The sequence below is a fragment of the Gallus gallus genome, unplaced genomic scaffold (genome assembly GCF_016699485.2).
Source record: "Gallus gallus isolate bGalGal1 unplaced genomic scaffold, bGalGal1.mat.broiler.GRCg7b scaffold_60, whole genome shotgun sequence".
NCBI classification, from domain to species: Eukaryota; Metazoa; Chordata; class Aves; order Galliformes; family Phasianidae; genus Gallus; species Gallus gallus.
The window spans coordinates 1-22,066 of record NW_024096012.1 but is presented as its reverse complement, the minus strand read 5'-3'; the positions used below and the strand labels follow the sequence as shown (position 1 = coordinate 22,066).

Below are 22,066 nucleotides of genomic sequence, written 5' to 3'. Positions count from 1 at the left end.
GAGTGCCACCAACCCCATAGAGGTGACAATGGGACCCCATAGAGGTCACAGTGTAACCCCATAGAGTGCCACCAACCCCATATTGGTGACAATGTGACCCCATAGAGTGCCACCAACCCCACAGAGGTGACAACGGGACCCCATAGAGTGCCACCAACCCCATATTGGTGACAACATGACCCCATATTGTGCCACCAACCCCACCGAGGTGACAATGGGACCCCATGGAGTGCCACCAACCCCATATTGGTGACAATGGGACCCCATTGGTGACAGTGGGACCCCATATTGGTGACAATGGGACCCCATAGAGTGCCACCAACCCCATAGAGGTGACAATGGGACCCCATGGAGTGCCACCAACCCCATATTGGTGACAATGGGACCCCATTGGTGACAGTGGGACCCCATATTGGTGACAATGGGACCCCATAGAGTGCCACCAACCCCATAGAGGTGACAACGGGACCCCATGGAGTGCCACCAACCCCATAGAGGTGACAATGGGACCCCATAGAGTGCCACCAACCCCATAGAGGTGACAACGTGACCCCATAGAGTGCCACCAACCCCATATTGGTGACAATGGGACCCCATGGAGTGCCACCAACCCCACAGAGGTGACAGTGGGACCCCATATTGGTGACAACGGGATCCCATAGACGTGACAACGTGACCCCATAGAGTGCCACCAACCCCACAGAGGTGACAACGGGACCCCATAGACATGACAACGGGACCCCATAGAGTGCCACCAACCCCATAGAGGTGACAATGGGACCCCATAGAGGTCACAGTGTAACCCCATAGAGTGCCACCAACCCCATATTGGTGACAGTGGGACCCCATAGAGTGCCACCAACCCCATAGAGGTGACAACGTGACCCCATAGAGTGCCACCAACCCCACCGAGGTGACAATGGGACCCCATGGAGTGCCACCAACCCCATAGAAGTGACAATGGGACATCGTGGAGTGCCACCAACCCCATAGAGGTGACAACGGGACCCCATAGAGTGCCTCCAACCCCATAGAGGTGACAACGGGACCCCATGGAGTGCCGCCAACCCCATATTGGTGACAGTGGGACCCCATAGAGGTGACAATGTGGCCCCAGAGAGTGCCACCAACCCCACAGAGGTGACAACGTGACCCCATAGAGTGCCACCAACCCCGTAGAGGTGACAATGGGACCCCATGGGGTGCCACCAACCCCATAGAGGTGACAACGTGACCCCATAGAGTGCCACCAACCCCATATTGGTGACAATGGGACCCCATGGAGTGCCACCAACCCCACAGAGGTGACAACAGGACCCCATAGAGTGCCACCAACCCCATAGAGGTGACAATGGGACCCCATGGAGTGCCGCCAACCCCATAGAGGTGACAATGGGACCCCATAGAGGTCACAGTGTAACCCCATAGAGTGCCACCAACCCCATATTGGTGACAATGTGACCCCATAGAGTGCCACCAACCCCATATTGGTGACAGTGTGACCCCATAGAGTGCCACCAACCCCATAGAGGTGACAACGTGACCCCATAGAGTGCCACCAACCCCATATTGGTGACAATGGGACCCCATAGACATGACAACGGGACCCCATAGAGTGCCACCAACCCCATAGAGGTGACAACGGGACCCCATAGAGTGCCACCAACCCCATAGAGGTGACAATGGGACCCCATAGAGTGCCACCAACCCCATAGAGGTGACAATGGGACCCCATTGGTGACAGTGGGACCCCATATTGGTGACAATGGGACCCCATAGAGTGCCACCAACCCCATATTGGTGACAACGGGACCCCATAGAGTGCCACCAACCCCATAGAGGTGACAACGTGACCCCATAGAGTGCCACCAACCCCATATTGGTGACAATGGGACCCCATGGAGTGCCACCAACCCCATAGAGGTGACAACGTGACCCCATAGAGTGCCACCAACCCCATATTGGTGACAATGGGACCCCATAGACATGACAACGGGACCCCATAGAGTGCCACCAACCCCATAGAGGTGACAACGGGACCCCATGGAGTGCCACCAACCCCATAGAGGTGACAATGGGGCCAACGTCAGCACCCGGGAGGGGACGTCGAGGAGTGTCACCGTATGGGGGTGACTCACGGGGGCGCCCCCACCCACCTCAGGGCGGTGTCACCGCGTCACCTCCCTCCCTTATCTTATCGGCGCCGTGGGGTGGGGGTGGGGCTCTCCCTATAGGGCCACCCATCCCCGTCCCGCCCCCTTTTTTTGGGGTCAAATAACCCCCCCCCCCATCCCCTCCACCCCCCACCCCAAAATCCTTCCCGGGTTGCGGAGCCATCGGGGGACGGATGGTGGCCATGGAGGTGGCCTTCGTCCTCGTCACCATCGTCGGCCTCTGGGGGGGCCCTGGGGGGGCACGGAGGGGTGAGTGGGGGGCACTGAGGGGGCTGATGGGGGGGGGGGGGATGGGGTGGGGGGTGGAGGGATTTTGGGGGGGCGTTTGGTGGGGGGGGGGTCTGATTGGGAGGGGTCCATTGGGTTTGGGGTTCTGTTGGATGGGGGGCCCATTGGGTGGGGGGGGGCCATAGATGGGAGATTCCATAGGGTGGGGGTCCCATAGGGTGCGGTCCCCATAGATGGCAGATCCCATAGGGTGGGGGTCCCATTGGGTGGGGGGTCCCTTAGGGTGGGGGGCCCCATAGATAGGAGATCTCATAGGGTGGGGGGTCCCATAGGGTGGGGTGTCCCAAAGGGTGAGGGGCCCCATAGATGGGAGATCCCATAGGGTGGGGGATCCTATGGGTGGAGAATCCTATGGGTGGGGGGTCCCATAGGGTGAGGGGTCCCATTGGGTGGGAGATCCCATAGGGTGGGGGTCCCATAGGGTGGGGGGGGCCCATAGGGTGGTGGGGTCCCATAGATGGCAGATCCCATGGGGGGGGGGCCCATTGGGTGGGGGGTCCCTTAGGGTGGGGGGCCCCATAGATAGGAGATCTCATAGGGTGGGGGGTCTCATTGGGTGGGAGTCCCATAGGGTGGGGGGGTCCCATAGGGTGGGGGACCCATTGGGTGGGGGTCCCATTGGCTGGGGGGGGGCATAGATGGGAGATCCCATAGGGTGGGGGATCCTATGGGTGGGGGGTCCCTTAGGGTGGGGGTCCCTTAGGGTGGGGGGGTCCTGTTGGGTGGGAGATCCCATAGGGTGGGGGTCCCTTAGGGTGGGGAGTCCCTTAGGGTGGGGGGCCCCATAGATGGGAGATCCCATAGGGTTGGGGATCCCATAGGGTGGGGGGGGCCATAGATGGGAGATCCCATAGGGTGGGGGATCCCAAAGGGTGGAGAATCCTATGGGTGGGGGGTCCCATAGGGTGAGGAGTCCCATTGGGTTGGGGGGTCCTGTTGGGTGGGAGATCCCATAGGGTGGGGGGTCCCATAGGGTGAGGGGTCCCATTGGGTGGGGGGGAGGCCCATAGATGGGAGATCCCACAGGGTGGGGCGGTCCCATAGATGGCACATCCCATAGGGTGGGGGGTCCCATAGGGTGAGGGGTCCCATGGGGTGGGGGGGTCCCATAGATGGCAGATCCCATAGGGTGCGGGGTCCCATAGATAAGAGATCCCATAGGGTGGGGGTCCCATTGGCTGGGGGGGGCTCATAGATGGGAGATCCCATAGGGTGGGGGATCCTATGGGTGGGGGGGTCCCATAGATGGCAGATCCCATAGGGTGGGGGTCCCATAGGGTGGGGGGGTCCCATAGATATCAGATCCCATAGGGTGGGGGTCCCATAGGGTGTGGGGGTCCCCATAGACGGCAGATCCCACTGATGGTTGGGGGGATCCCACGGTTGCAGCCGCCCCATTGCAGCGGTCCCCCCCCCATCCCAACCCCCCCCCCCCTCACCCCCCTTCATTTCAACACCCCCCCCCACCCCCCCCTCTCCCCCCCCCCCCCCCATTTTTCAGCCCCGTGCCAAAATGGCGGCACCTCCGTGGGCCCCGCGTGCGTCTGCCCCCCCGGCTTCAACGGGACCCACTGCGAGACCCCCAACCCCAACCAGGCGTGCGGCAACGGGGGGGCCCCCGTAGGCACCAAATGCTTTTGCCCCCCCGGTTTTGGGGGTCCCCTGTGCCGCCGGGCCCAACCCGGCACGGCCTGTCTCAACGGGGGGGTGGCTTTCGGGACCTCCTGCGTCTGCCCCCCCGGTTGGGGGGGACCCCGATGTGACCGAGAGAGGGGGGACACGGCCTGTCTGAATGGGGGGACCCCGGTGGGGACGGAGTGTTACTGCCCGGGGGGGTTCCGGGGGGGGCGGTGTGAAGTGAGGGGTCGGGGGGGGGGTGGGGGGCAGCGTGGGGGGCACTTTCGTGGGGGTCATCAGCGATGGCACCGTGGGGGGCACCAATGGTAGCATGGGGGGCGCTATGGGGGGCGCTATGGGGGTCACCTCCATGGGGGGCGCTATGGGGGTCACCTCCATAGGGGGCACCATGGATGGCAATGGCACTATGGGGGGCAGCGTGGGGGGCATTTCCGTGGGGGTCACCACCGATGGCACCGTGGGGGGCACCGTGGGGGGCACCAATGGTAGCATGGGGGGCGCTATGGGGGTCACCTCCATAGGGGGCACCATGGATGGCAATGGCACTATGGGGGGCAGCGTGGGGGGCACTTCCATGGGGGTCACCACCGATGGCACCGTGGGGGGGACCAATGGTAGCATGGGGGGCGCTATGGGGGGCGCTATGGGGGTCACCTCCATGGGGGGCACTATGGGGCTCACCACCAATGGCACTGTGGGGGTCACCATGGGGGGCACTATGGGGGGCACCATGGGGGGCACTTCCGTGGGGGTCACCACCGATGGCACAGTGGGGGGCACCGTGGGGGGCACCAATGGTAGCATGGGGGGCGCTATGGGGGTCACCTCCATGGGGGGCGCTATGGGGGGCGCTATGGGGGTCACCACCAATAGTAGTATGGGGGGCACCATGGGGGGCACTATGGGGGGCAGCGTGGGGGGCACTTCCGTGGGCGTCACCACCGATGGCACTGTGGGGGGCACCATGGGGGGCACTATGGGGGTCACCACCAATGGCACTATGGGGGGCACTATGGGGGGCGCTATGGGGGGCGCTATGGGGGTCACTATGGGGGGCACTATAGGGGGCACCACCAATGGTAGCAGGGGGGGCACCATGGGGGGCACTACGGGGGGCGCTATGGGGGTCACTATGGGGGTCACTATGGGGGGCACCACCAATGGCACTATGGGGGGCACTCTGGGGGGCACTCTGGAGGTCACGGTGGGGGGCACTATAGGGGGCACTGTGGGGGTCCCCTCCAATGGCAGCGCCAATGGCACCTCTGACGTCACCACTGCTGTCACCTCTGACGTCACCATGGATGGCACCGCCAACGGCACCTCTGATGTCACCGCTGATGATGTCACCGCTGATGTCCCCTCTGATGTCACCGCAGCTGTCACCGCCGATGTCACCACCGCTGCCACCACTGCCAACGTCACCACTGATGTCACCTCTGATGTCACCACTGATGTCACCGCCAATGACACCATGAGTGTCCCCTCTGACGTCACCACTGCCAACGCCACCACAGCTGTCACCCCCAATGTCACCGTGGATGTCTCCTCTGACGTCACCACTGATGTCACCACCAATGGCACCACTGATGTCACCTCTGATGTCACCACTGACGTCACCACAGACGTCCCCACCACTGCCACCACTGCCAACGCCACCACTGACGTCACCATTGACGTCACCACTGTTGTCACCACTGATGTCCCCTCTGATGTCACCACTGATGTCACCTCTGACGTCACCACTGATGTCACCACCAATGGCACCACTGATGTCACCTCTGATGTCACCACTGACGTCACCACGGATGTCCCCACCACTGCCACCACTGCCAACGTCACCACTGACGTCACCACTGTTGTCACCACTGATGTCCCCTCTGATGTCACCACTGATGTCACCTCTGACGTCACCACTGATGTCACCACCAATGGCACCACTGATGTCACCACTGATGTCACCACTGACGTCACCACTGATGTCACCTCTGATGTCACCTGCGGTGGCTCCGTGGATGTCCCCGCTGATGTCACCACTGACGTCACCACGGATGTCCCCACCACTGCCACCACTGCCAACGTCACCACAGATGTCCCTTCCAATGGTACCACCGATGTCACCACTGATGTCCCCTCTGATGTCACCTCTGACGTCACCTCTGACGTCACCACTGCCAACGTCACCACAGCTGTCACCTCCAATGTCACCATGGATGTCCCCTCTGATGTCACCGATGTCACCTCTGATGTCACCACCGTTGTCACCACCGATGTCACCACTGATATCACCTCTGATGTCACCTGCAGTGGCTCCGTGGATGTCCCCTCTGATGTCACCACTGACATCACCACTGATGTCCCCACCACTGCCACCACTGCCAACGTCACCACTGACGTCACCACCGTTGTCACCACTGATGTCACCACTGACGTCACCTCTGATGTCACCACCGCCAACGTCACCACAGCTGTCACCTCCAATAGCACCATGGATGTCCCCTCTGACGTCACCGCTGAGGTCACCTCCAATGTCACCTCTGATGTCACCACTGATGTCACCATGGATGTCACCTGCGATGGCACCGTGGATGTCCCCTCTGATGTCACCACTGATGTCACCACCACTGTCACCACTGCCAACGTCACCACAGCTGTCACCTCCAATGGCACCACTGATGTCCCCTCTGATGTCACCACTGATGTCACCACCGTTGTCACCACAGATGGCCCCTCTGACGTCACTTCTGATGTCACCACCAATGGCACCACTGATGTCACTTCTGATGTCACTTCTGATGTCACCACTGACGTCACCACCGTTGTCACCTCTGATGTCCCGTCTGATGTCACCACTGTTGTCACCACAGATGTCCCCTCTGATGTCACCTCCAATGGCACCACAGATGTCCCCTCTGATGTCACCACTGATGTCACCACCGTTGTCACCACAGATGTCACCACTGACGTCACTTCTGATGTCACCACAGATGTCACCATGGCTGTCACCTCCAATGGCACCATGGATGTCCCCTGTAACGTCACCACTGATGTCACCACCAATGTCACCTCTGATGTCACCACAGATGTCACCACAGATGTCCCGTCTGATGTCACCACCGTTGTCACCACTGATGTCACCACTGACGTCACCTCTGATGTCACCACTGTTGTCACCACTGATGTCACCACTGACGTCACCTCTGATGTCACCACTGTTGTCACCACTGATGTCACCACTGATGTCACTTCTGATGTCACCACAGATGTCACCACGGCTGTCACCTCCAATGGCACCATGGATGTCCCCTCTGACGTCACCACTGATGTCACCACCACTTTCACCACTGCCGACATCACCACTGACGTCACCTCCAATGGCACCATGGATGTCCCCTCTGACGTCACCACTGATGTCACCACCAATGTCACCTCTGATGTCACCACAGATGTCACCACTGACGTCCCGTCTGATGTCACCACTGTTGTCACCACAGATGTCACCACTGACGTCACCTCTGATGTCACCACTGTTGTCACCACAGATGTCCCCTCTGACGTCACCTCCGATGTCACCACGGCTGTCCCCAATGTCCCCAGGAGGACCTCTTCCGCCCCCCGATCTGCGGCGGTCCCAACCGGGAGCACCAAAAGGACCCACAGCACCGCCGGCCCCACAACCACAGGTGGGGGGGGGGGGGGGATTTGTGGGGTCCTTTTGGGGTCCTCCAAGGGGGCTTTGGGGTCTTCGTGGGGTCCTTTTGGGGTCTTCCAAGGGGGTCGGGGTCCTTTTGGGGTCTTCATGGGGTTCTTTTGGGGTCTTCCTGGGGGTCCTTTTGGGGTCTTCATGGGGGTCCTTTTGGGGTCTTCATGGGGTGGGATTGGGGTCTTCATGGGGGTCCTTTTGGGGTCTTCATGGGGTGGGATTGGGGTCTTCCTGGGGGTCCTTTTGGGGTCTTCATGGGGTGGGATTGGGGTCTTCCTGGGGGTCCTTTTGGGGTCTTCAGGGGGTGGGATTGGGGTCTTTGTGGGGGTCCTTTTGGGGGTCCTTTTGGGGTGGGATTGGGGTCTTCCAAGGGGGCTTTGGGGTCTTCATGGGGTCCTTTTGGGGTCTTCCAAGGGGGTCGGGGTCCTTTTGGGGCCTTCATTGGTTGGGATTGGGATCTTCCAAGGGGGCTTTGGGGTCTTTGTGGTGTCCTTTTGGGGTCTTCATCGAGTCCTTTTGGGGTCTTCATGGGTTGGGGTCTCCCAAGGGGGAGTTTGGGGTCTTTATGGGGGTCCTTTTGGGGTCTTCATGGGGTTAGATTGGGGCCTTTCAAGGGAGGGGTAGGGTGGGGTGGTAGTTTTGGGGTCTGGGTTTTGGGGTTGGGGGGTTGGGGGGGGGTTTGGGGCCATGGGGGGCTCACGGGTGGTTGTCCCTATAGGGCTGTGCCTCAATGGGGGGCGCTGGATGGGGTCGCTGTGTTTGTGCCCCCCAACGTCATCGGGGAGCGGTGCCAATTTGGGGCGACCACCTTCAACCTCACTGCGGGTATGGGGGGAGAGGGGGGACACACCATCCCATGACCCCATAATGGCCCCATGGCTCCATAATGGCCCCATATCCCCCATGGCCCCAGTGGCCTCAATGGCCCCATAATGTCCCCTTTGACCCCAATATCCCCCAATATCCCCCAATGTCCTCCAATGTCCCCCATTGTCCCCATATCCTCAATGGCCCCCAATGGCCCCAATGGCCCCAATGGCCCCATAATGTCCTCATTGACCCCAATATCCCCAGTGTCCCCATATCCCCCATGGCCCCAATGACCCCAATGGCCCCATAATGGCCCCATATCCCCACTGTCCGCAAAGTGTCCCCATTGACCCCAATATCCCCAATGTCCCCATATCCCCCATGGCTGCATAATGCCCCCATATCCCCAATGTCCCCAGTGACCCCATAACGTACCCATTGACCCCAATGTCCCCATATCCCCCAATATACCCATTGACCCCACTGACCCCATTGACCCCAATGTCCCCATTGACCCCAACATCCCCAATGTCCCCATTGACCCCATTGACCCCAATGTCCCCATTGACCCCACTGACCCCATTGACCCCAATGTCCCCATTGACCCCAACGTCCCCACTGACCCCAACGTCCCCACTGACCCCATTGACCCCCAATGTCCCCACTGATCCCAATGTCCCCACTGACCCCACTGACCCCATTGACCCCAACGTCCCCATTGACCCCACTGACCCCATTGACCCCAACGTCCCCATTGACCCCAATATCCCCATTGACCCCACTGACCCCATTGACCCCAACGTCCCCATTGACCCCACTGACCCCATTGACCCCAACGTCCCCATTGACCCCAACGTCCCCATTGATCCCAATGTCCCCATTGACCCCATTGACCCCACTGTCCCCATTGACCCCACTGACCCCATTGACCCCAACGTCCCCATTGACCCCAATGTCCCCATTGACCCCATTGACCCCAATGTCCCCATTGACCCCACTGACCCCAACATCCCCAGTGACCCCAATGTCCCCATTGACCCCAACGTCCCCACTGACCCCATTGACCCCAATGTCCCCATTGATCCCAATGTCCCCACTGACCCCACTGACCCCATTGACCCCAACGTCCCCATTGATCCCAATGTCCCCATTGACCCCACTGACCCCATTGACCCCAATATCCCCATTGACCCCACTGACCCCATTGACCCCAATGTCCCCATTGACCCCAATGTCCCCATTGACCCCAACGTCCCCACTGACCCCATTGACCCCAATGTCCCCATTGATCCCAATGTCCCCACTGACCCCACTGACCCCATTGACCCCAACGTCCCCATTGATCCCAATGTCCCCATTGACCCCACTGACCCCATTGACCCCAATATCCCCATTGACCCCACTGACCCCATTGACCCCAACGTCCCCATTGATCCCAATGTCCCCATTGACCCCATTGACCCCACTGTCCCCATTGACCCCACTGACCCCATTGACCCCAACGTCCCCATTGACCCCAATGTCCCCATTGACCCCATTGACCCCAATGTCCCCATTGACCCCACTGACCCCAATGTCCCCATTGATCCCACTGACCCCAACATCCCCATTGACCCCAATGTCCCCATTGACCCCAACGTCCCCACTGACCCCATTGACCCCAATGTCCCCATTGATCCCAATGTCCCCACTGACCCCACTGACCCCATTGACCCCAACGTCCCCATTGATCCCAATGTCCCCATTGACCCCACTGACCCCATTGACCCCAACATCCCCATTGACCCCACTGACCCCATTGACCCCACTGACCCCACCGCCCCCCTGGATGTCCCGAAGCTTTGGGTTCTGCCCTGCTGATGTCCGCCCACGTCTCCAACCGCCCCTTCCTGGAGGAAATGGGGAACCCTTTGTCACCCCAATTCCGGGCCTTCGCCTCCCAATTCCGCCACGTGGTGAGGACACCCCCCCACACACACCCCCATGACGTCATCGTGACGTCATCGTGACGTCACGGCGGCGGCGTGATCACCCTTTGTTGTTGTTGTTTGTAGATGGATGGAGTGTATGGGAAGGTGGCCGGGTATCGCGGCGTTCGGGTGTTGGCATTGAGGTGGGATTGGGGTCTTTGGGGGGTCTCTGGGGGGTGGGTTTGGGGTCTACATGGGGTGGGTTTGGGGTCTTTGTGGGGTCTTCGTGGGGTGGGTTTTGGGGTCTTTGGGGGGTCTTTGGGGGGTGGGTTTGGGGTCTTTGGGGTGTCTTTGGGGGGTCTTTGGGGGGTGGATTTGGGGTCTTCGTGGGGTGGGTTTGGGGTCTTTGGGGGGTCTTTGTGGGGTCTTTGTGGGGTGGGTTTGGGGTCTTTGGGGGGTCTTTGGGGGGTGGGTTTGGGGTCTTTGTGGGGTCTTTGTGGGGTGTTCGGGGGTCTTTGTGGGGTGGGTTTGGGGTCTTCGTGGGGTGGGTTTGGGGTCTTCGTGGGGTCTTTGTGGGGTCATTTTGGGGTCTTCGTGGGGTGGGTTTGGGGTCTTTGGGGGGTCTTTGTGGTGTCTTCGTGGGGTGGGTTTTGGGGTCTTTGGGGGGTCTTTGTGGGGTGGGTTTGGGGTCTTTGTGGGGTCTTTTTGGGGTGGGTTTTAGGGTCTTCATGGGGTCTTTGTGGGGTGGGATTGGGGTCTTTGTGGGGTCTTTGTGGGGTGGATTTGGGGTCTACATGGGGTAGGTTTGAGGTCTTTATGGGGTGGGATTGGGGTCTTTGGGGGTCATTTTGGGGTCTTCATGGGGTGGGTTTGGGGTCTTTGCCTCCCCCCCCCCCCCCCTCACCCCACACCTCCGTGCCCCACAGCCGTGGCAGCGTTGTGGTCTCCTATCGGGTCCTCCTCCGGACCCCCCCCGGACCCCCCCAAATTAGGGACCTCCTGGGGGTCTCCGCCTCCGCCATCCGACCCCACAACTGCTCCAACACCACAGGTGGGCGCCCCCCCACCCCATTGATCTGGGGACCCCCACCCCATATTTGGGGGTCTCCCACCCCATTGGTTTGGGGTCTCCCACCCCATTGGATTGGGGTCCTCCACCCCATTGATTTAGGGACCCCCACCCCATATTTGGGGGTCTCCCACCCCATTGGATTGGGGTCCTCCACCCCATTGATTTGGGGACCCCCACCCCATATTTGGGGGTCTCCCACCCCATTGGATTGGGGTCTCCCACCCCATTGGTTTGGGGTCCTCCACCCCATTGATTTGGGGACCCCCACCCCATATTTGGGGCTTTCTCACCCCATTGATTTGGGGACCCATATCCCATTGATTTGGGGACCCCCACCCCATTGATTTGGGGTCTCCAACCCCATTGATGTGAGGTCCCCCACCCCATTTCCCCCCACCCTATATTTTGGGGTCCCCCCCATATTTTGGGGTCCCCCACCCCATATTCTTGGGCCACCCACCCCATTACCCCCCCCCATATTTCAGCCCCCCCCACCCCACGTTTAGGGACCCCCATTGGGGTCCCCCACCCCATATTTCAGGGTCCCCCCCATATTTTGGGGTCCCCCACCCCATATTCTTGGGCCACCCATCCCATTTCCCCCCACCCCATATTTCGGGCCCCCCCACCCCACGTTTAGGGACTCCCATTGGGGTCCCCCACCCCATATTTCGGGGTCCCCCCCCCCATATTTGGGGTCCCCCCCACCCCATAATCGCCCCATCCCATTTCAGGCCCTCTGTGCTTCTCGGCTTTCTCCCCCCTCTCCCTCTCGTCTGAATTGGAGCTCAACGCCACCGGTGAGTGCAGTGAGAACACAACGACACAACCACACAACAACACAACCACACAACAACACAACCACACAACAACACAACCACACAACAACACAACCACACAACCACACAACCACACAACCACACAACCACACAACCACACAACAACACAACGGCACAACCACACAACCACACAATGACACAACCACACAATGACACAATGACACAACCACACAACACAAGACCACAACACAATAACAACACAATGACACAACAACACAACAACAATGACACAACACAACCACACAACGACACAACGACACAACCACACAACCACACAGCCACACAATGACACAACCACACAATGACACAATGACACAACGACACAACACAAGACCACAACACAATAACAACACAATGACACAACAACACAACAACAATGACACAACACAACCACACAACGACACAACAACACAACGGCACAACCACACAACCACACAATGACACAACCACACAACCACACAATGACACAACGACACAACACAAGACCACAACACAATAACAACACAATGACACAACAACACAACAACAATGACACAACACAACCACACAACGACACAACGACACAATGACACAACGACACAATGACACAACGACACGACACAACAACACGACACAATGACACAATGACACAACCACACAATGACACGACACAACGACACGACACAACGACACAACGACACAACGACACGACACAATGACACAATGACACAACACGACACAACACAATGACAGCACAACCACACAACACAATAACAACACAACACAATGACACAACACAACAACACAACGACACAACGACACAATGACACAACGACACGACGACACAACCACACAACCACACAACCACACAACAACACAACGACACAACCACACAACCACACAATGACACAACCACACAATGACACAATGACACAACGACACAACACAAGACCACAACACAATAACAACACAATGACACAACGACACAACAACACAACAATGACACAACACAACCACACAACGACACAACGACATGACACAATGACACAACGACACGACGACACAATGACACAATGACACAACCACACAACGACACGACACAACGACACAACAACACAATGACACAACACAATGACACAATGACACAACACGACACAACACAATGACAACACAACCACACAACACAATAACAACACAACACAATGACACAACACAACAACACAACGACACGACACAACCACACGACCACACAACAACACGACACAATGACACAATGACACAACCACACAACAACACAACCACACAACCACACAATGACATAATGACACAACCACACAACAACACAACAATGACACAACACAACCACACAATGACACAGTGACACAATGACACAACGACACACCACAACACCACAACACAAGGCATCACAATGCAACACCACAACACCACAACGACACAACATCACAACACAATGCAACACAATGCAACACCACAACACAATGCAACACAATGCAACACCACAACACCACAACACCACAACACCACAACACCACAACACCACAATACAACATCACAACACCACACCACCACAACACAATGCAACACAAGAAATCACCACAACGACACAACACCACAACAACACAACAACACAACACCACAACGCCACAACACCACAACACCACAACGCCACAACACCACAACGCCACAACACCACAACACCACACCACCACAACACAATGCAATACAAGAAATCACCACGACGACACAACACCACAACGACACAACACCACAACAACACAACACCACAATACAACATCACAACACCACAACACCACAACACAATGCAACATAAGAAAACCCCACAACGACACAACACCACAACGCCACAACACCACAACGCCACAACGCCACAACACCACAACGACACAACACCACAACACCACAATACAACATCACAACACCACACCACCACAACACAATGCAACACAAGAAATCACCACAACGACACAACACCACCACAACACGACACAACACCACAACGCCACAACACCACAACGACACAACACCACAATACAATATCAAAACACCACAACACCACAACACAATGCAACATAAGAAAACACCACAACGACACAACACCACAACACCACAACACCACAACGCCACAACACCACAACGACACAACACCACAACACCACAACACAACATCACAACACCACACCACCACAACACAATGCAACACAAGAAATCACCACAACGACACAACACCACCACAACACGACACAACACCACAACGACACAACACCACAACGACACAACACCACAATACAATATCAAAACACCACAACACCACAACACAATGCAACATAAGAAAACACCACAACGACACAACACCACAACACCACAACACCACAACGCCACAACACCACAACGACACAACACCACAACACCACAATACAACATCACAACACCACACCACCACAACACAATGCAACACAAGAAATCACCACAACGACACAACACCACCACAACACGACACAACACCACAACGACACAACACCACAACGACACAACACCACAATACAATATCAAAACACCACAACACCACAACACAATGCAACATAAGAAAACACCACAACGACACAACACCACAACACCACAACACCACAATGCCACAACACCACAACGACACAACACCACAACACCACAATACAACATCACAACACCACACCACCACAACACAATGCAACACAAGAAATCACCACAACGACACAACACCACCACAACACGACACAACACCACAACGACACAACACCACAACGACACAACACCACAATACAATATCAAAACACCACAACACCACAACACAATGCAACATAAGAAAACACCACAACGACACAACACCACAACACCACAACACCACAACGCCACAACACCACAACACCACAATACAACATCACAACACCACAACACCACAACACAATGCAGCACAAGAAATCACCACAACGACACAACTCCACAACGACACAACACCACAACGACACAACACCACAATACAACATCACAACACCACAACACCACAACACAATGCAACACAAGAAATCACCACGACGACACAACACCACAACGACACAACACCACGACGCCACAACACAACGCCACAACACCACAACACCACAACACCACAACGCCACAACACCACAACGACACAACAGCACACCCAAATGCCCCCTCGGTCACCCCGCAGAGCTGTGCCGGTCGCTGGCGGCGCCCCACTTCAGCCCGTATTACTTCGCCTACCGCCTGAACGGCAGCGTCCTCTGCATCACCCACTGCAGCCCCGGATTCCCCGACGCCATCGACTGCCACCGCGGGCTGTGCCGGGTCACCTCCGAAGGGCCGCGCTGTTTGTGAGTGACCCCAAAAACACACTGCTTCACCCCAACCCCCCACCCCAAATCCCCCTCTTTTGGGACCAAAGCCCAGCCCTTGGACCCAAAAGCCCAATCCTTGACCCCAAAATTACAATAGTTGACCCCAAATCCCATCTCTTGACCCCAAAACCCCAACCCTTCACCCCAAATCCCCCTCTTTTGGGCCCAAAGCCCAACCCTTGGACCCAAAAGCCCAATCCCTGACCCCAAATCCCAGCCCTCCACCCCAAATCCCCCTCTTTTGGGACCAAAGCCCAACCCTTGGACCCAAAAACCCCAAACTTCAACCCAAATCCCAGCCCTCCACCCCAAATCCCCCTCTTTTGGGCCCAAATCCCAACCCTTGGACCCAAAAGCCCAATCCTTGACCCCAAATCCCAGCCCTCCACCCCAAAGCCCAGCCCTTGGACCCAAATGCCCAATCCTTGACCCCAAATCCCCCTCTTTTGGGCCCAAATCCCAACCCTTGGACCCAAAAGCCCAATCCTTGACCCCAAATCCCAGCCCTTGGACCCAAAAGCCCAATCCTTGACCCCAAATCCCAGCCCTCCACCCCAAATCCCCCTCTTTTGGGACCAAAGCCCAGCCCTTGGACCCAAAAGCCCAATCCTTGACCCCAAATCCCAGCCCTCCACCCCAAATCCCCCTCTTTTGTGACCAAAGCCCAACCCTTGGACCCAAAAGACCAATCCTTAACCCCAAAATTACAATAGTTGACCCCAAATCCCATCTCTTGACCCCAAAACCCCAACCCTTCACCCCAAATCCCGACCCGTGGACCTAAAAGCCCAATCCTTGGCCCCAAATCCCATGCCTTGACACTAAAACCCCAAAACTTGACCCCAAAATTACAATAGTTGACCCCAAATCCCACCCCTTGACCCCAAATCTCATCCATTGACCCCAAATCCCATCCATTGACCCCCCAAGCCTTCGACCCCAATTCCCTGCCACCCTGTGGGTCCCTCGCAAGACCCCAACCCCAATCCCCACCCAGGGACGGATCTATGGGGCCGGAACACCCCTTCACCTCACATTTCCCCCCTTCACCCCACATTTCCCCCCTTCACCCCACAAATTTCCCCCCACAGCTGCCCCGAACTTCCGGGTTTCCTCTCTTCCGGCGATCGCTGTCAGACCCACATCAGCCGTGTGGGGCTGGGGGTGGGGGTGGGTGTGGGGCTGGGGCTGCCCCTCCTCCTCCTCCTCCTCCTCCTCCTCCTCCGCGCCCCATGGGGGAGGAAGGGCGCCCCCAACAGGTGAACAACCCCCGCTTTCCCGCTTTGGCCCCCCATATTTCCCCCATTTTCCCCTATTTTTCCCTGATTTTCCCCCAATTTTACCATTATTCCCAGATTTTTCCCAATTTTTCCGCTATTTTTCCCCAATTTTCCCCCATTTTCCCATATTTTTCCCCAATTTCCCCCTATTTTCCCCAATTTTCCCCAATTTCCCCCTATTTTCCCCAATTTTCCCCAATTTCTCCCTATTTTCCCCAATTTTACCCAATTTTCCCCTATTTTTCCCCTATTTCCCCCCAATTTCCCCCAATTTTACCATTATTCCCAGATTTTTCCCATTTTTTCCGCTATTTTTCCCCAATTTTCCCCCATTTTCCCATATTTTTCCCCAATTTCCCCCTATTTTCCCCAATTTCCCCCTATTTTCCCCAATTTCCCCCAATTTCCCCCTATTTTCCCCAATTTTCCCCAATTTTCCCCAATTTTCCCCAATTTCCCCCTATTTTCCCCAATTTTCCCCAATTTCCCCCTATTTTCCCCAATTTTACCCAATTTTCCCCTATTTTTCCCCTATTTTCCCCCAATTTCCCCCAATTTTACCATTATTCCCAGATTTTTCCCAATTTTTCCGCTATTTTTCCCCAATTTTCCCCCATTTTCCCATATTTTTCCCCAATTTCCCCCTATTTTCCCCAATTTCCCCCTATTTTCCCCTATTTTCCCCAATTTCCCCCTATTTTCCCCAATTTTCCCCAATTTCCCCCTATTTTCCCCAATTTTACCCAATTTTCCCCTATTTTTCCCCTATTTTCCCCCAATTACCCCCAATTTTACCATTATTCCCAGATTTTTCCCAATTTTTCCACTATTTTTCCCCAATTTTCCCCCATTTTCCCATATTTTTCCCCAATTTCCCCCTATTTTCCCAATTTTTCCCCAATTTCCCCCTATTTTCCCCAATTTTCCAATTTTTCCCTATTTTCCCCCATTTTCCCCTATTTTTCCCCGATTTTCCCCCAATTCCCCCCAATTTTACCATTATTCCCAGATTTTTCCCAATTTTTCCGCTATTTTTCCCCAATTTCCCCCCATTTTCCCCTATTTTCCCCCATTTTCCCCATTATTTCCCCCATTATTTCCCCTATTTTCCCCCATTTCCCCCCATTTTCCCCCATTTTCCCCAATTTCCCCCAATTTTTCCCAATTCTGCCCAATTTTTCCCCAATTTCCCCCCCTTCCCCATAATTTCCCCCCATTTCCCCCCAATCTTCCCAATTCCCCCCCCAAATTCCCCCAAATTCCCCCCATTTCTCCCCAAATCTCCCCCCTTTCCCCCCCATTTCTCCCCCCCCCCCCCATTTTTTCCCAAATTCCCACTTTTTTGCCCCATTTCCCAGCACTTCTGGCATTTACCACGTCAACAGCAGAGCTTCCCAAATCCACAGGTATGGGACCCCCCACCCCATAACCCCCATAACCCCATAACCCCCATAACCCCAATAACCCCCACACCCCATAACTCCATAACCCCCATAACCCCATACCCCAATAACCCCCATAACCCATAACCCCATAGCCCCAATAACCCCATACCCCACACCCCATAACTCCATAACCCACACCCCATAACCCCATACCCCACACCCCATAACCCACACCCCATAACCCCAATAACCCCAATAGCCCCAATAACCCATAACTCCATAACCCCCATAACCCCATACCCCAATAGCCCCAATAACCCATAACCCCATAGCCCCAATAACCCCATACCCCCATAACGCCACACCCCATAAATCCATACCCCCATAACCCCACACCCCATAACCTCACACCCCATAACCCCCGTAACCCCATAACCCCATACCCCACACCCCATAACCCACACCCCATAACCCTGTAACCCTGTAACCCCATAACCCCACACCCCATAACCTCACACCCCATAACCCCCATAACCCCATAACCCCACACCCCACACCCCATAACCTCACACCCCATAACCCCCATTACCCCATAACCCCACACCCCATAACCCCAAACCCAAATTCGACAGCAATAGAGTGAACTGAGTGAATGAGTGAACTGAGAAGACCCCAATAGGACTGGGATTGAACTGGGAGGACCCCAAATGCATTTGGGGTTGAACTGGGAGGACCCCAATTGAACTGGAATTGAACGGGGAGGACCCCAATAGGACTGGGATTGAACTGGGAGGACCCCAAATGCATTTGGGGTTGAACTGGGAGGACCCCAATAGGACTGGAATTGAACTGGGAGGACCCCAAATGCATTTGGGGTTGAACTGGGAAGACCCCAATTGAACTGGAATTGAACGGGGAGGACCCCAATAGGACTGGGATTGAACTGGGAAGACCCCAAATGCATTTGGGGTTGAACTGGGAAGACCCCAATTGAACTGGGATTGAACTGGGAAGACCCCAATTGAACTGGGATTGAACTGGGAAGACCCCAAATGCATTTGGGATTGAACTGGGAAGACCCCAATTGAACTGGGATTGAACGGGGAGGACCCCAATAGGACTGGGATTGAACTGGGAAGACCCCAAATGCATTTGGGGTTGAACTGGGAAGACCCCAATTGAACTGGTTTTGAACTGGGAAGACCCCAAATGTATTTGGGGTTGAACTGGGAGGACCCCAATAGGACTGGAATTGAACTGGGAAGACCCCAATTGAACTGGGATTGAACTGGGAGGACCCCAAATGCATTTGGGGTTGAACTGGGAGGACCCCAATAGGACTGGGATTGAACTGGGAAGACCCCAAATGGGGTTCACCCCATAACCCCACCACCCCATTGTGATGTTGTCAACCCCATACATTGTCACCCCATAACCCCATCACGTTGTCACCCCATCACCCCATAATCCCATCACCCCATAACCCCATCACCCCATCACGTTGTCACCCCATAACATTGTCACCCCATAACACTGTCACCCCATAACCCCATCACGTTGTCACCCCATAACCCCATCACGTTGTCACCCCATAACATTGTCACCCCATAACACTGTCACCCCATAACCCCATCACCCCATCACATCGTCACCCCATAATAATGTCACCCCGTAACATTGTCACCCAATAATCCCATCACCCCATTACGTCGTCACCCCATTACACTGTCACCCCATAACCCCATCGCCCCATCACATTGTCACCCCATAACATTGTCACCCCACAATCCCATCACCCCAATACATCATCACCCCATTACGTCGTCACCCCATAACCCCATCACCCCATAACCCCATCACCCCATCACATTTTCACCCCATAGCGTTGTCACCCCACAATCCCATCACCCCAATACATCGTCACCCCATTACATTGTCACCCCATAACCCCATCACCCCATAACCCCATGACCCCATAACCCCATCCCCCCACCCCCCATCATTTTGGGTTCAAAACGGGACTTTTCCTTCTTCCTTTTGGGGCCAAAATGGGACATTTTTGCCCTTCGGTGTAGGGGACGGTTATGGGATCTTTCCTTTTAGGGCAGAAACCGCCCCCATTTTGTCCGAACTTCCCCCAAATTCCACCACAGCACCCCAAAACCGCCCCCATTAAACCCCTCCGGCCCCCATTTCACCCCATTTCACCCCAAAAAATAAGGGAATTGTGCTTCATTCTTATATGGGATCGCAGCTGTGGGGCTGTAATGGGGTTCAGGTTCATAATCCCATCACCCCAACCCATCGTCACCCCATAACCCCATCACCCCACTTCATAGAGCCTCATAGAGCCCCATAGTGCCCCATAGCACCCCATAAAGCCCCATAGCACCCCATAGCACCCCATAAAGTCCCATATCACCCCATAGCATCCCATATCACCCCACAGAACTCCATAAAGCCCCATAGCACCCCATAAAGCCCCATAACACCCCATAGCACCCCATAGCACCCTATATCATTCCATAGCACCCCATAAAGCCCCATAGCGCCCCATAAATGAACGAACTGTGCTTCATTCTTATATGGGATCGCAGCTGTGGGGCCATAATGGGATTCGGGTTCATAATCCCATCACCCCAACCCATCGTCACCCCATAACCCCATCACCCCACCTTATAGAGCCCCATAGCACCCCATAGCACCCCACAGCACTCCATAAAGCCCCATAGCACCCCATAAAGCCCCATAGCGCCCCATAAATGAAGGAATTGCGCTTCATTCTTATAGGGGATCGCAGCTATGGGGCCATAATGGGGTTCGGGTTCATAATCCCATCACCCCATCCCACTGTCACCCCATAACCCCACCTCATAGATCCCCATATCACCCCATAGTACCCCATAGCGCCCCATAAAGCCCCATAGCACCCCATAGCACCCCATAAAGTCCCATATCACCCCGTAGCATCCCATATCACCCCATAACGTTCCATAAAGCCCCATAGCACCCCATAAAGCCCCATAACACCCCATAGCACCCCATAGCACCCTATATCAGTCCATAGCACCCCATAGCGCCCCATAGCGCCCCATAAATGAACGAATTGTGCTTCATTCTTATATGGGATCGCAGCTGTGGGGCCATAATGGGGTTCAGGTTCATAATCCCATCACCCCATCCCACTGTCACCCCATAACCCCATCACCCCACCTCATAGAGCCTCATGGAGCCCCATAGTGCCCCATAGCACCCCATAAAGCCCCATAGCACCCCATAAAGTCCCATATCACCCCATAGCATCCCATATCACCCCACAGCACTCCATAAAGCCCCATAGCACCCCATAAAGCCCCATAACACCCCATAGCACCCCATAGCACCCTATATCATTCCATAGCACCCCATAAAGCCCCATAGCGCCCCATAAATGAACGAATTGTGCTTCATTCTTATATGGGATCGCAGCTATGGGGCCATAATGGGGTTCGGGTTCAGTCCCTTATCAGCAACAATAGGGCGGGGGAGGCGGGGGGGGGGGGGGGGGGGGGGGG

At 55.8% G+C, this 22,066-nt stretch overlaps 2 protein-coding genes across 2 annotated transcripts; both read left to right on the top strand.

The window, feature by feature from the left end:
• Positions 1-2,298: 2,298 nt before the first annotated feature.
• Positions 2,299-8,736, top strand: LOC124417580 (mucin-3A-like). The gene is made up of 3 exons (XM_046906204.1): positions 2,299-2,423; positions 5,480-7,783; positions 8,717-8,736. Exons 1-3 carry the CDS (start codon positions 2,348-2,350, stop codon positions 8,734-8,736), a joined length of 2,400 nt encoding a protein of 799 aa, XP_046762160.1. The 5' UTR covers positions 2,299-2,347.
• LOC112531012 (mucin-3B-like) lies at positions 7,663-20,195 on the top strand. The gene is made up of 10 exons (XM_040657200.1): positions 7,663-7,783; positions 8,522-8,628; positions 10,453-10,568; positions 10,668-10,726; positions 11,450-11,574; positions 12,330-12,395; positions 15,661-15,823; positions 16,939-17,106; positions 18,486-18,533; positions 19,145-20,195. The coding sequence occupies exons 3-10, from the start codon at positions 10,473-10,475 to the stop codon at positions 19,158-19,160; spliced, it is 741 nt and encodes a 246-aa protein (XP_040513134.1). The 5' UTR covers positions 7,663-7,783; positions 8,522-8,628; positions 10,453-10,472; the 3' UTR covers positions 19,161-20,195.
• Positions 20,196-22,066: the final 1,871 nt, after the last annotated feature.

Coding starts and splice junctions, on each gene's coding strand:
- LOC124417580 (XM_046906204.1), top strand. CDS start 2,348: ATGGTGGCCATGGAGGTGGCCTTCGTCCTCGTCACCATCGTCGGCCTC. Junction 2,424..5,479: donor CCCTGGGGGGGCACGGAGGG/GTGAGTGGGGGG, acceptor ATGTCACCGCAG/CTGTCACCGCCGATGTCACC. Junction 7,784..8,716: donor CGCCGGCCCCACAACCACAG/GTGGGGGGGGGG, acceptor CCATGGCCCCAG/TGGCCTCAATGGCCCCATAA.
- LOC112531012 (XM_040657200.1), top strand. CDS start 10,473: ATGTCCGCCCACGTCTCCAACCGCCCCTTCCTGGAGGAAATGGGGAAC. Junction 10,569..10,667: donor CCTCCCAATTCCGCCACGTG/GTGAGGACACCC, acceptor TGTTGTTTGTAG/ATGGATGGAGTGTATGGGAA. Junction 11,575..12,329: donor CAACTGCTCCAACACCACAG/GTGGGCGCCCCC, acceptor ATCCCATTTCAG/GCCCTCTGTGCTTCTCGGCT.